General features: G+C 34.0%; 2 protein-coding genes across 4 annotated transcripts; both read left to right on the top strand.

Moving 5' to 3' along the window:
- On the top strand, nucleotides 1,992-6,210 carry LOC105162817 (histone-lysine N-methyltransferase, H3 lysine-9 specific SUVH1-like). Its single transcript, XM_011080934.2, has 4 exons — nucleotides 1,992-2,072; nucleotides 2,487-4,936; nucleotides 5,726-5,769; nucleotides 5,861-6,210. Exon 2 carries the CDS (start codon nucleotides 2,744-2,746, stop codon nucleotides 4,880-4,882), a length of 2,139 nt encoding a protein of 712 aa, XP_011079236.1. The 5' UTR covers nucleotides 1,992-2,072; nucleotides 2,487-2,743; the 3' UTR covers nucleotides 4,883-4,936; nucleotides 5,726-5,769; nucleotides 5,861-6,210.
- LOC105162816 (probable protein S-acyltransferase 1) lies at nucleotides 8,849-14,024 on the top strand. Of its 3 annotated transcripts, none has more exons than XM_011080932.2 (6): nucleotides 8,851-9,333; nucleotides 10,972-11,049; nucleotides 11,139-11,444; nucleotides 12,107-12,328; nucleotides 12,606-13,020; nucleotides 13,381-14,024. In XM_011080932.2, the coding sequence occupies exons 1-5, from the start codon at nucleotides 9,232-9,234 to the stop codon at nucleotides 12,996-12,998; spliced, it is 1,101 nt and encodes a 366-aa protein (XP_011079234.1). In that variant the 5' UTR covers nucleotides 8,851-9,231; the 3' UTR covers nucleotides 12,999-13,020; nucleotides 13,381-14,024. The 3 variants fall into 3 exon arrangements, with proteins under 3 accessions (XP_011079235.1, XP_011079234.1, XP_011079233.1); XM_011080931.2 differs by having other exon boundaries at nucleotides 10,870-11,049; XM_011080933.2 differs by lacking the exon at nucleotides 10,972-11,049 and having other exon boundaries at nucleotides 8,849-9,333.

Genomic DNA, 14,319 nt, shown 5'->3' with positions numbered 1-14,319 from the left:
CGAGTCAGATCGTTTATTATGATGTGTTGAACAAACTGTGATTTTAAATTTAGATCAAAACTGCGTTGCACCTATTGATTTGATTCTGGTTTAGGACTAAAACCAACCGCAAAAACCCAAACTGTTCAAAATATATTATTTTTAATTTCTCAAAATTAAATGTGTAAAATAAGGTGACAAAATTAATTAGTTTTTTTGTAAGACTAATGATTAAATATAATTTTTATTATTGTGATTTTGCTAATATTAAGTTTTCTATTTCACTTGCATATTTATTTTGGTATATTTCAAGATATTTCTAAAGATTTTTAGTAGTATTATGTCTCGAATTATTGTGTATTTATTTTAATTATTTTAAAAATATGTTACTCTTTGTCACTTATTTATTTATTTTTTAATTATGTATGTTTTTCAATTTTTATGTGTTTGACTTCAACTATTTTGATAGTTTATTGTTTTGTGCCAATTAAAGAATTTTAACAATATATATTAGGGATAATTACACTTCCCTCCTTAAAATTTGGTATAATTACATTTAAACTTCTTGTAGTTTGAAAAATTATACTTAACATCCATGAGATTTGCTTTTGTCTAACAAATAAGTCACCCCCATTAGTCAAAATACACTGAATTTGCTGATACTAATAAAAAGACTGAATGAAAATTGATATTTATCCTCGTTTGACTTATTATTGATTTGTTGCAGGTCAAACGGTTTTTTTCATACTACCCTTGTAACGGTAAAAATATACATTTTCTCATATGCATTAAAGCATGAAAATATATGAGGGTTGTTTGATTATAAAAAAAATTATTTGACCTATAATAAATTATTAATAAGTCAATCAGGGGTAATTTTTTTTTTGTTTTTTTTGTTTTTTTTGTTAATATCAACAAATTTGATGAATTTTGACCAATAGGGGCTTATTTGTTGGACAGAAGCAAACCTCAAAGATGCTAGATGTAATCTTTTTCAAACCATAGAGGGTTTATGTATGATTACACAAAACCTCAGGAGACGGAATGTAATTATCCCTACATATTATTATCTTTTGTTAGTCAAAATTTTAGTTTTGTTGTAAGTGTTAAAATCGCAAAACCGTTCCAAACCATTTAAAATCGCACCTTTGATTTTAATTTTAAAAAATTATTTTGTAAAATCATCAATGTCAATTCAATTTGAAAATAATTTAGAAAAATCTGGAATCGCATTGCGTTCACCCTGAACGTAATTGTGGCAAAATTATATTTATAGTCCTGTAGGATATAGTGTTCATCACTTTTAATCCTCTACTTTATGAAATTTTTAAAATGGTTTCAAATTTGAAAAAATTCGATAGGGAAAAGTATTATTTTAGTCCGCTAAGTATGTTAATTTTAATTTTAGTTCAGTAACTATGTCCATTTTTGTTTAGACTCAGTAACTTACGAAATTGTTTACTTTTAGTCCTCTGGCAGATTTTTGGACAATTTTACCCCTATGAGTGCATATGGACTAAAACTGGTAAAATTGTCCGAAAATCTGCCAAAGGACTAAAGTAAGCAATTTCGTAAGTTACTGAATCTAAACAAAAATGGACATAGTTATCGGACTAAAATTAAAATTAGGCATACTTAGCAGACTAAAATAATACTTTTCCCAAATTCGATATATTTAGTCCTTTAATTGAGTTTTTTCAATTTCCCCAGCAGACTAAAATTGAGTTTTTTCAATTTTGAGGGACCGCTTTGAAATTTCATAAAAATATAATTAAATGTGTCAAAATTTTTTAATTTTGAAATTATTCTGAATATTTTGTAAAATAAATAACTAAAAATATTGAACTTATCTTATGAGATTAAAAGTGTAATTTGGCCAGTAAATTGTGGATGAGGATCTTAATTGGGCCTAGAAGAAGAGATTATCTATTGGGCCTGGGCCCAATTGTTACAGATGGTAATGATTAGTCACTGAGACAACACTATTTAGAAAATAGTACAGACTACAGAATACATGTCAACAAAAAGTGCAGACTGCACACTACGCTTTTACTACTCGGAATTACTAAGAAAAATCTCTCTCTACCTCTGAGGTATTGTCTCCATTTCAAGATCTTCCTTTTTCTTTCACTCTTAGTATTTTTTTTTTAAAAATTTTAAATAAAGCATCTGATCTGGGTTGTGATGAAGTCTTGTTCCATTTGATTCTTGAACTTGAAAAGTTGGCCTTTTTTCTTTAGTTGCTCTATTCTCTGAAGTTTTTGATGCTTACAGAGAATTTAATGCAAAATACTTATTTATCCTTAAATTTTGACGAAAGGGATTCCGTATTTTGCGGTTTTGCATGTGTTTTGTGCGTTAAACTTCTTTCTTGCTGATTTTTTCTTGATGGCTTCTTGAGGAACAAATGAAATTTAGGGATTTACTGTTCATTTTTGTGGGGGTTTGATTTTTGCTCGAGTTTTTTCCTGTCTAATCCCTGGTTTAATATTTCTGCATGTTTGCAGGAAGCGGGTTCTTGTTGGATTTCGTTGGATTTTGTAGCTATAAACCCTTAGTCGTTTTCAAACATTGGTGTGCTAGTTTGGTGCTGTAGCTATATATGGGGAGATTCGGTTTTGTATGCGCTCTTGGTGGAAAAACGTCTTTTTTCTTGTGCTGAGAAGCAGTTTAGGGTATTGGGCAAGGCTGAGATATTTTTATGTAATTTAATCATCATATTTGAGGTGATCAAAACTTGAATTTATTAGTGTTGTTGTGGTAAATGGAGCAAGGTTTGGGTTCTGATTCAAATGCTCCTCCTGGGTCAATTGATAAGTCTAGGGTATTAGATGTGAGACCTTTAAGATCCCTTGTCCCAGTTTTTCCAAGCCCACAGGGTATGTCTTCAATTTCGACACCCCAGCCGGCACCCTTTGTTTGCGTGCCGCCTTCTGGTCCTTTTCCCTCTGGAGTTCAACCATTTTACCCTTTCATGGTTCAAAATGATTCTCAGCGCACATCGGGTGGTCAAAACCAACCAAGTAACTTTGGTTTCGGTACTAATATACCAGCTCCTGTTCCACTGAATTCATTTAGGACTCCACCAGCACATGCGAATGGAGGTCCTGGTCGGCCTAAGAAGGCCTCTAAAGCTCGTGGATCAGGATCTATAGTTATAGAGGATGATGGCTATAGTGACTCGCTGAATCATAGCGACCAGTATGTTAGTGGGTTTAGCATGCATGTAACTGATGACGATGCCAGTAATTCAGTGAAGCGAAGGGGTCGGCCGAGGAAGAGAAGAATTGAGAACGGGGAAGAGTTTGATGTTGAATCCCTAGTTAATAGCTTCTTGACGGTGTTTAAGCTTAAGGAATTTGATGACTTTAGAAGATCTAGTGGTGACAAGGATACCGTTGGAACCATACTCTTGGCGTTTGATTTGCTTCGGAGAAGGCTTACTCAACTTGAAGAATCAAAGGATTTAGCCCCTGGGATTGCCAGACGTCCAGACCTGAAAGCTGCTACACTTTTGATGACAAAAGGAGTCCGGACAAACAGCACGAAGAGGATTGGTCATGTACCTGGGGTTGAAATTGGTGATATTTTTTTCTTCAGAATGGAGCTGTGCTTGGTGGGCTTGCATGCTCCAAGCATGGCAGGAATAGATTATATGAGTGTCAAGATTACCATGGATGAGGAACCTGTGGCTGTCAGCATAGTTTCATCTGGAGGATATGATGACGATGGGGATGATTGTGATGTGTTAATTTACAGTGGCCAGGGTGGAGTGCAAAGGAGAGATGGACAAATGTTTGATCAGAAGCTTGAAAGAGGAAATCTTGCTTTAGAAAAGAGCTTGCATCGTGCCAATGATGTAAGGGTTGTAAGGGGTATAAAGGATATTGCCGGTTCAAATGGAAAGATCTATGTTTATGATGGTCTATACAAAATCCAGGAGTCATGGGTGGAAAAGAATAAGTCTGGGTGCAATGTTTTCAAGTATAAGTTGGTTAGGGTACCTGGGCAGCCAGAAGCTTTTTCTTTGTGGAAATCAATTCAGCAGTGGAAGGACGGAACTGCTACTCGGACTGGCATTATTCTTCCTGATCTGACTTCAGGTGCTGAGAGTCTGCCTGTTGCTCTTGTGAATGATGTTGACAGTGAGAAGGGCCCTGCTCATTTCACCTACATTCCTACTCTCAAATATTCCCAACCTTTCCCCGCACCTAAACCTTCAACGGGTTGTCATTGCTTGGGTGGATGTCAACCAGGTGATACCAACTGCCCTTGCAGCCAGAGAAATGATGGCTTCCTCCCCTATTCATCTCTTGGGGTTCTTTTGACTAACAAATCCTTGATACATGAGTGTGGATTGACTTGTGCATGTCCTCCAAACTGCCGGAATCGTATGTCTCAAGCAGGAATAAAAGTCCGTCTGGAGGTTTTCAAGACAAAGAATAGAGGCTGGGGACTTAGGTCTTGGGATCCAATCCGTGCTGGAGGTTTTATTTGTGAGTATGCAGGGGATATCATTAAAGCGTCCACTGCAGGTGATCTTGGGAATGAAAATGATGATAATTATATATTTGATGCCTCCCGCCACTACGAGGCATTAGAACCTGTTCATGATTCTACTAATTCCAAGAAAGCCCCATTCCCTCTTGTTATAAGTGCAAAAAACAATGGAAACGTAGCCCGTTTCATGAATCATAGTTGTACACCAAATGTATTCTGGCAGCCGGTTTTGCGTGAAAGTAACAATGATGTGTTTCTCCATATTGCTTTCTTTGCCATTCGGCATATCCCACCCATGCAAGAGGTAACATATGATTATGGGATAGTTCCGCCTGAGAAAGCAGACAAAGGAAAGAAGAAGTGCTTGTGTGGATCTGTGAAGTGCCGAGGGTACTTCTATTGATGATGTCAATTAATGAAACGGATGCATTTTGGTGCTTGATGCCTTTGCATAAAGGTTAGCTTTTATCGGTTTCTGATCACCTCTATATTTTCTGAATTATATACGTAGCCGTTGGCATCTCCCATTATGGTGTAACTGCCGTCTGTGCACTTTCTAGTGCCTATATGTACTTAGAACTTTTACTAGTGAGAAAACCTAGACCAAAAAAATTGACCAAAAACAGAAGAATGACGTTAGATTTATAATACCTTTAACTGCAAAATTAATCGAAATTCGCAAACAGATACTTCTTAGTTCAAATTTGTCAAGAAAGTTATTCCTTTAATAGATCAGTATCAACGGGAACAAGGGAGTTGGTCATTTAATTACTCAGGTTTGCGTTGTTGCATTTAAGAAAAACTTCCATGCCTGCAATATCACGTGTGTTTTTTGTGGATGTCAAACTTTTTTGTGGATGTCAAACGTATTGGAGAGAAAGTCTAACATTCTATAAATCAGCTGTTCTTAGATTCTGTGCTGATTACATGGTTATGTTAGTCGGTAGTGTTGGTGCACTTTGTAATAGTGATCGATCAATTTTTATTTCTCTTCCATGTTTGAAAGATAGCTTTAACGTTACCACATTTCACTCCTTCATCAGTGATCCATCTATTGACTTTATTTGATACGATGATTTTGGTAAGGAAATATAATGAGTCAATTATACAATGACACTATTTCACTCTTCACTTTCCTCGATTTCTTGACTCGCCGCATTTGGTTATAATAAGTCCTACTTCACATTTTATGCTCAATGATAAATCCATCTCTAGACTAATCAACGAATCTGCTAATCCCATATAGGTACAATGCCAGCAGCCTGAAGAACACAACTTTGTGGATTTCAGGTAAATTAACATGCCTCTCTATGTCTTGACGTATATGTAGCACAAGCCAACAAAGTAAATCTTACCGTCCTGCGCTTCATTTTTTTCTCAGTTCATGGCAGTTGATAGTAGGGACGAGCTCGCCCCAGACTGTAGTTTTTGGAGTTGCCTATGATGCAGGTGAACCAGAACTTTTTTCGGGATGGTAGCGTATGGACTTACCGATAGTTGTTGTAATTTGTGTAGTTTGTCGATGTACAATACCGTTATTATTTGTGTTAGAATTCATGATTTAGAACTCGGCGAGGCAGGGTTCTTGAAACCTCACAAGCTTCCTTCATGTTTTGGCTGCTCCTCCTCAACTCAAGTTTTGTCTTAACTGTTAGATCAGTTCCCTGGGATGGTTTAGAATGTCCCTTTACATTTTCATGCTCCATGAGTCTCATTTTTCTTCAGTGTGAATTTTGTGACATTTTAGACGTCAGTATGTGATTGAGATATACATTTTTTAATAAAAAAATATAATTATCGATAATTATATTTACACATTTTATGAAAATATGAAATTGTACTTTCTCGTTAGAAAAAAATTAAAATTACATTTACACTCTCTAAAAATTGTTAGTTTACAATTGTACTTTTTTTTAGGATTGAACGGTAAATACGAACCCAAATAAAATTTTGTGTATAAACTTTTAATTTTATTCTCTATTTAGTATTTTTTTTAAATTTATTATATGTATAAAGTCAAAAGGGTGTAATTATAAGTTTGTCATTCGATATACAGAATGTTAAACGAACCTTAAAATTAAAAGTTGACGTAATTTTCTGTTAACGTCAGCATGTCCTATTCAAATTCATACATGAATTGTATAATTGTAAATATAGAATTCTCTTATAAGCAATGCAAGTGTAATTTCAAAAAAAATTTAGAAAAATGTAAAATTTTACATTTTTAGGGGCGTTTAATGTAATTAATTGTTATATTTCATCAAAACATATCCTAACTATGCCACACTCACATGTTTTTACGATTTTGGTCCTCATACATAGTCATTCGTGCAAGTTTGATCCTCAAATAATTTGAAGTTGCAGTTTTAATCCTTAAACTATTATTTTTTTTTGACATTTTTATCCCTTCTTTGAATAAAACTATTAAAATTTACACGAGTTTCATTTAAAAGTGAAAAAAAATATAATTTTTATTCTATTTTTGGTTTTTTCAATGTTGGGTTCGATGTGATTTGTTTAATTCTTTTTCAAGCTTAAAAAGAGGAAAAAGAATTATAATATATATATATATATATATATATAATCTTAACAAAATATTATTAATGATACAATTAATATGATCAAAATATAATTCATTAGTTGTAATGTATTTGTATCAAAAAATTAATATGCACAAACATATCATAAAATTCATTCTTATCTTTTAACTAAACTTTATTTATATGTAAATAAATCTAATAAACAAAAGATATTTATGACCTTTGGAAAAGAATTAAAATATGATTCAGTAATTTAAGAATAAGTTTGAAAAAAAATTAAAAAAATAATTTACATATTACTTTTTAGTTAAATATTATTTTGAGAATATCTATTACTTTATATTTAATATGATACAATTAATATATAATCAATTATTTCTTTATACGTAATGTGATATAAATATTTATTTTCTATTTTTTCAAATATTTTTTAAACCGTAGCATTGTTTAAATTATTTAACATATTAGTGTTGTTCAAGCTTTTTAAGCCAATAACTATATAAAAAAAGAAAGCATCAGAAAAATTAATTTGGTCCATAAATTAAATAACCATTAACTGAAATAATTTCTAACTCATTAATTATATGTATGAAAAAATCGGTGCTCAATTGGATCATATTACAAAAATTTGTAAATTACAAAAAATCCGTGCGGAATTCGATCATATTACAAAAATAAATTTTAGATGTTGTCATTTCTATTTTTAATTACTAGTGCTACGTTTTTTGTGAATCTTTACATAAAGGCATTAGCAATTAGTAATGTAGGAGCAGTACTGTAGCAGTTACGTACACTACTAACAATATATCAGTATTGAATACCTAATTCATATTTTTATTACTTCAATTATGTATTAAAATTTATCTGTTCACACATAAAATTCTAATGAATGTATTTTCAACCTGTTATATAGTGCATTTAACGCTTGATTACAAATTTCTTCAACTTAGACCATTTAAATCTTTTGTACTCATAATTTTTCCTATTTCACTGAAATATTTTCAAATTTTCAAATTTGAGGACAATATACCAATAATACATACTTAATTCTAAATTTTTTATTTAAATTTTATATATCATGTTTTTTAATTCCAAATATAAAGTCCAATAAAATCATTTTGGAGACAATACTATAATATGTTTAATTATTCATTAAAATTATACTTATTATTTAAAAAATAAAAAGAAATGCCTCAATAAAAAAATTACTTAACATAAATATATATATTATATTTCACTAACAAACAAAATACTATATACATACACATATATATATTACTAAATATATATATTAAAAGACATGATTTGACAATGAACAATACCTTTTGTCTCCTAAATCTCAACATCAAACCTACACCACTTATTTTACAATATTTTATATTATATCAAAACACAAATCCAAACATACGATTTATCTCAAAACACATACTAACTTATCTCTATTTTTCTCTCTTTATCTCCAAAACACCAAAACAAAAACATCCAAAACATTAATCCAAACAAATGAATATTTCTTCAAGAAAAAAGAGATAAAATGGATCAAAATTTGAAAAATAGCATAAAATGGGTGAAAAATAATTATTTTTTCTCTTGCAAATAAATTTTTTGTTAATTCTAAAGATTTTGTTAAAAAAATAACTAAAATATAAAAAAATAATAATTGGAGGATCAAAATTAGCATATCAAATGATTTAAGAGCCAAAATTGGCCGAGTAAGGAGACGTACTTATCCAACATTTTCTTGATATCATCATATTGTGTACGTATTGCGAAATAAAGCATGCAAATCTCCCAAATCCGTTGCCCGCGGAGAATCCGCTTGAATTCGGGAATCCTCAAAAACAAATCGTCACAAGTTCCAAGAATAGTTAGTTTGCATTACGAGAGAGAGAGAGAAGGACAAGACATTATTGGAGGGATTGTGTTTTGAGAGAGGATGTAGAGCAGGGGTAGCTGGTAGTGCTAAAATATTTAGGGGAAAAAGAGAGAAAGCCTTCGGAAAATTTCCCTCTTTTCCATGTTTTAACCAGGCCCTTTTCACAAAATCTTGATCCCCTCTCACACCCATTGATTGATTGAGTTGTTCTTGTTTTTGCATGTGAAATAGCAGAATAAGGGAAAACGAGAGGGAAAAAAAATAAAAGAACGAGAAGGAAACCAGCCCATGCAAGAATAGAAAGGCTAACGTAGATAAAGAGTTAGTTGTTTTCCGATGGGTGGGACGAATAATCAAGATTTTGTTGCTCCACCCTCCAAAGCTACGGATCCTCCTGCTGTGAAGAAGAGGCGTTATCAAGTTTGGAGGGGTCGCAATGTAAAAATCTTTCTTGCCCTTTTTCTTTCTTGGTTTTCCTTGTTTGCATTCTCTTGTTGCTTTTGTGTGTGTTTTTCTTCAATGGGCTTTGTGAATTTTCGAGATTTTTTGGATTATATGGGCCAAGGAATCTTCAGCGGAAATTGGGTTGTGAGAACAGAATCGAGTTTATTACTTTTGATGGAATGATCCTTTAGTTTGTGCTTGGTGATCAAAATAATCTTATGTTAATATGTTGTTATGGGATAAAGATCAAGAATCTCTGTTGTACTTAGTTTTTCTAGTGCATGGAATGATGCTTTTGGAGTTGCTCTAGTAAACTATAGCATTTTGCAGATATTAAATCGACATTGTGAGCTCAAAGTAGATTGATGATTCTTGGTGTTTCCTTATAATTTGGTTCAGAAATTACAGTGATGCAAATTATAACAACTAATACAGTATCCCTTTAGACCGTTGGGATGCAGTACGTCCTCAGCTCCTCATCAATTTTTACTTAATTTGATGAGGTAGGGGAAAGCTTGAAAAGGTGTACGAGCATATGCTCTTCAGAAAACTATGCAAGAAATCATTTTTCTTGGTAGCTTTTATTCCTTCGGTAAGATCTGAATTGAATCTATTGCTGTGTAAGAAGCATCACTTTTGGAACTATTGAAAACTTGGTTTGTTCTATGTATTTACAAATTTTAAGAGCTAAGAGACAAGTACATTGCTACCTTACTATCAGTTTCAGTATACTCGAGAGTTGCTCTTTCACTGCTTTCAGTTCGCATGTTTGCTCACTTGTCTTGTATTCAGCTGTTTCAGCTCAAGTAAATCTATATAGTGCTTTTCTCATGTATGAAGAACCCTCCACCTCAGTTGTTTTTGGGGTTTGTATAACCTACTCTTTTGATAGGAAACGGGACCTCCAATATTCTTGGTTTCTAGTTCTTTACTGTTCCAATCTTCATTTGATGGATAAGATGCCAAACTAATGATTTGTTGCAGAACTGTTTTGTTCAACGTTTACTGATAAGTTTTAATGGTTAACTATACAACATATTTTCTTCTTAAGAATTGCATTTAAACCTTTATTGCATATTTCACTTCAATTTCACTTCCACATGCCGGTAAGACCTAGTCAGCGATTCCTCCAACGTTTAAGCTGACCTACTCTTGGATTTCAACAATTTATGGTCTTATCTTTATGGAGGATGTGTAACATGCGGCCATATGGCTGGTGCCACAGCATTTATTTATTTATTTCCCTTTTTTAGATGTGTTTTTGCATATGCTTGAGAAACACTGTCTAAACTGCTTCCTAGAATGCTTGGTATTTCTGCCAAATACAAATAGTCATCAGCTATAAAAAAATACTATATTTCCTATTGCATGATAAGTAAACTGCACTTATGCTGGTTGTTTACTCTTTTCTTACTCCCGTGTTAATGGAGGGGTTTCTTTGTACAATGTAAATGTCCAAGGTTACCTAAATTACTTTTAACAGTTAAGAGAATTCCACAAAATCAATTCACTGTTCCTTTAACTTGTCAGAAATTTTTGTGTGGCGGGAGATTGATCTTTGGTCCTGATGGGGCATCAATCCTTTTATCTGCCTTCCTCATAGGGGGGCCTGCACTAACATTCTGTATCCAGATGGTTTTTAGGATTCCAAAAGTCGACGTTGTGTACGAGCATGTCGTATTAATTGTTGGACTAGTCCTGACAGTTATGGTGCGTAAACCATATATATTTTAGAAAAAACAATCATGTGACCGTCTCTATGAACTATGGTTATTAAGCATCATTCTGACTTTTTTCAGGACTTGATTTTTCTCTTCTTGACATCTGCAAGAAATCCTGGAATAGTTCCTAGGAACTCATGGCCTCCTGAATCAGATAACTCATGTCATTCCACTACATCCATGGACTGGATCAATGCTACAACTCCCGACTTGAAACTACCGAGAACAAAGGATATTTATCTTAATGGCTACACGATTAAAGTGAAATATTGTGATACTTGTTTGTTATATCGCCCACCACGTGCATCTCATTGCTCAATCTGCAACAACTGTGTCCAGAGGTTTGATCATCACTGTCCATGGGTTGGCCAGTGCATCGGAGTTGTAAGTACTAGGATCATAATCTGTGCCTAAAAATTCTCATTCATTAACATATATGACAAACTGTTACAACTACCAATTTTGCTGATTCTCTAGTTCTACACAATGGCTCTGTTGTTTTACAAGTATAGTCCTTAATGTTGATGCGCCTTTACATTTACCAGTCAATTTCTTGCGATTTGTTATATAATGTATATGGAGTTGTATATCTTTCATAACCCTTTTGCCACTTTGTCTCTATCGTATTGTAGATCACAATTCATACTGGTTGCTATCATCAAGCAATGCTGTTTAACCAAGAAAGAAAAATCAGCAAAAGATACAATCAACTAAGTAGAATGACAGTAAATAATCAATGATTCTCAGGCGATGACTGAAATTTACTTGGCTTAGGTAATATGGCATCGGAATCTGAAAAGAAACATCAGTTCAAACCAAAATAAATATTCGTGATTTCTTCCTTCATCGTGTTCTTCTCATATTATTTCTCTTCTCCTGTTTTTGTGCAAAATCCTTAGTATATTCTTATTCAGCTTGTACAAATAAGAAACAATCATATTATTATACAGTCTTCAAACTTTTGACTATTTTGCTAGTGTTGGCTTTTTTTATTTCCTTCATTTTCTTGGAAACAGACTAACATGCCTCGTGCTGATTTGATGCAGCGGAACTACCGGACTTTCTTCTTATTCGTATCAACATCAACAATCTTGTGCATATATGTTTTCACATTCTCTTTACTGCAGATCATCAACACACCAGGTGACCTATGGACTGTTATGTCAAGGGATGTCATCTCAGTCTTTCTAATATTTTACTGCTTCATTGCGGTGTGGTTCGTTGGTGGGCTTAGCGTCTTCCATTTCTATTTGATCTGCACCAATCAGGTTAGCGACTTTCTGTTACGAGACTAAAGCAAATTCATGAGAGGAGAGCAAAACTCATGAAATACTTGTCCGATTTTCTGTTTCTTTTAAATGAAATATACAAATATAATTCGTGAAAATCAGAATTCTGCAGTAAACTGTTGGTTGCTAATGCAATTTCGTGCAGCTTGAGTTGTGCTTATACCTGAAATGTCGTGGTAAAACCGGTGACCGTTTAGAATTAAACAGTTTGGTTCTATGAATACATCCTAACATGTTATTTTAGCGACTTTAACAGACAACATATGAGAACTTCCGGTACCGTTATGACAAGAAAGAAAATCCATATAACCAGGGGGTGTTTAAGAACCTCGTGGAAATCTTTTTCTCGAAATCAGTACCATCTATGGTCAATTTCCGTGAATGGGTGACTGAAGAAGAAGATGCAGGTGTAGAATCCATAACTAATAAATTGAGTGAGGACATTATGAAGTCGACCAAGAAGACAGGCGCTGAACTTGCTCTGCAGGACTTGGACTATAAGGGAATCGAAGACAGTTTGAAGAAGGACAATGGAGGAAAGGTTGCCCTCGAACCGTTCTTCTTGGATCCAGCCCAAGAAGAAAAGGATGGCACTGGAGATAGCACCGTTGATGGTCATGGGACTGAGGATAGCTCCCGTAGTACATAATTTGTTGTGCTTCACAGATAAGGTAGTTTATGCGTTGTTTGTGTTCGTTTTTAAAGTGTTTTCTTTCTTGTGATAGAAGAAGATGAAGATGAGTGTGTTTTGGAGGTTTTATATGTTCGGTTTTGTATTTTGTATTAGTGAAGTTCTGATAAAGATAAGTTAAGACAAAATGAACTTTGTGTTTTGCAAACATAAGGGCAAACATTCATGACGTTTTTGGCTGTTTTTCAGACAGTCCGAAGAAAACACTAAGGAAATGACTGAGACGTTGAGATATGAAAATCCATCTTTGCTTATTACTGCTAACTTGATCATCCATTCTTGCAACATTAGTTTCTCATATTGTTGCCTTTAACTGCTTCATCTGTTTTTCCTGTCTCAGGCTGTGATCTGTTATTTCTCAGATGAGACCCGAGTGTCTGAAGATTTAACAGTTCGATTGACGGTCCGAAGCTACTACGAACCAGTTAAATGTAAAGTTAAAAACGTCCTTCATGCGTAATAGTCGCTCTTTCTCTTCTAAAGCGAGTGGAAGAGGCGCAGCCAAAATTTTTTGCTGCATATTGTGAAAGAAGACCCAAAAAAGCAGCCTTGAGTATTGAAATCTTGTAAAATTCTCTCCTCATACTGATGTGATAGAATTGATTCTGTCGGTATTATCATCCTCTTTTTTTGTTTGTTCAAAGTAGGATCTATATATTATTTCGTCACACCAGGAAAATCTATTGAAGAATTATTACAGCATGTCTTTGGAGGGATCAATAAAAGGGAATGTAATGCTTCTGGATTGGAGTGGAAAAAGGCAAAAGGCACAAGAGAATTTTGTTGCAGCATTGTTTATGTTTTGTCCCTGCTGAGTCTATGAGCAGCAGTCTTTCTTGTTTACCACTGGGCTGATTGAGACAGACAGACACACAGTCTTTTAACAACTCTGTCTTGCTTCAATCACAACATTGTTGTCTATTTTTGGCTCTTCTATGGCAAGGGGTTGGGGTTCGGGTGCACCTAGGACCCGTCCAAGTTCAATTAAATGGGTCTTCCGGATGGGTTGGATTTATTTCTTTTAACCCACCCAGGTTCAGGGCGGGTCTGGAATTTTGTTCTGAGTCCATAATTTTCAATTTATCCACTTTACTTTTTTTTAATTATTTTTAATTTATCCACAATTAAAAAAGAATGAAAAAGTGGTACGAGTCAAGAAGGGCAGACTTGCCCCAGTGGAGCCAAGACAGGTCTTGAGTCCACCCATAACCCGCCCCATTGCCAAGAGCTAGTGGAGCCAAGACGGGTCTTGAGTCCACCCATAACCCGCCCCATTGCC

This window comes from Sesamum indicum, linkage group LG5, assembly GCF_000512975.1.
Source record: "Sesamum indicum cultivar Zhongzhi No. 13 linkage group LG5, S_indicum_v1.0, whole genome shotgun sequence".
NCBI lineage: Eukaryota > Viridiplantae > Streptophyta > Magnoliopsida > Lamiales > Pedaliaceae > Sesamum > Sesamum indicum.
The sequence above is the reverse complement of the archived record's forward strand: the minus strand, read 5'-3'. Positions and strand labels throughout refer to the sequence as shown.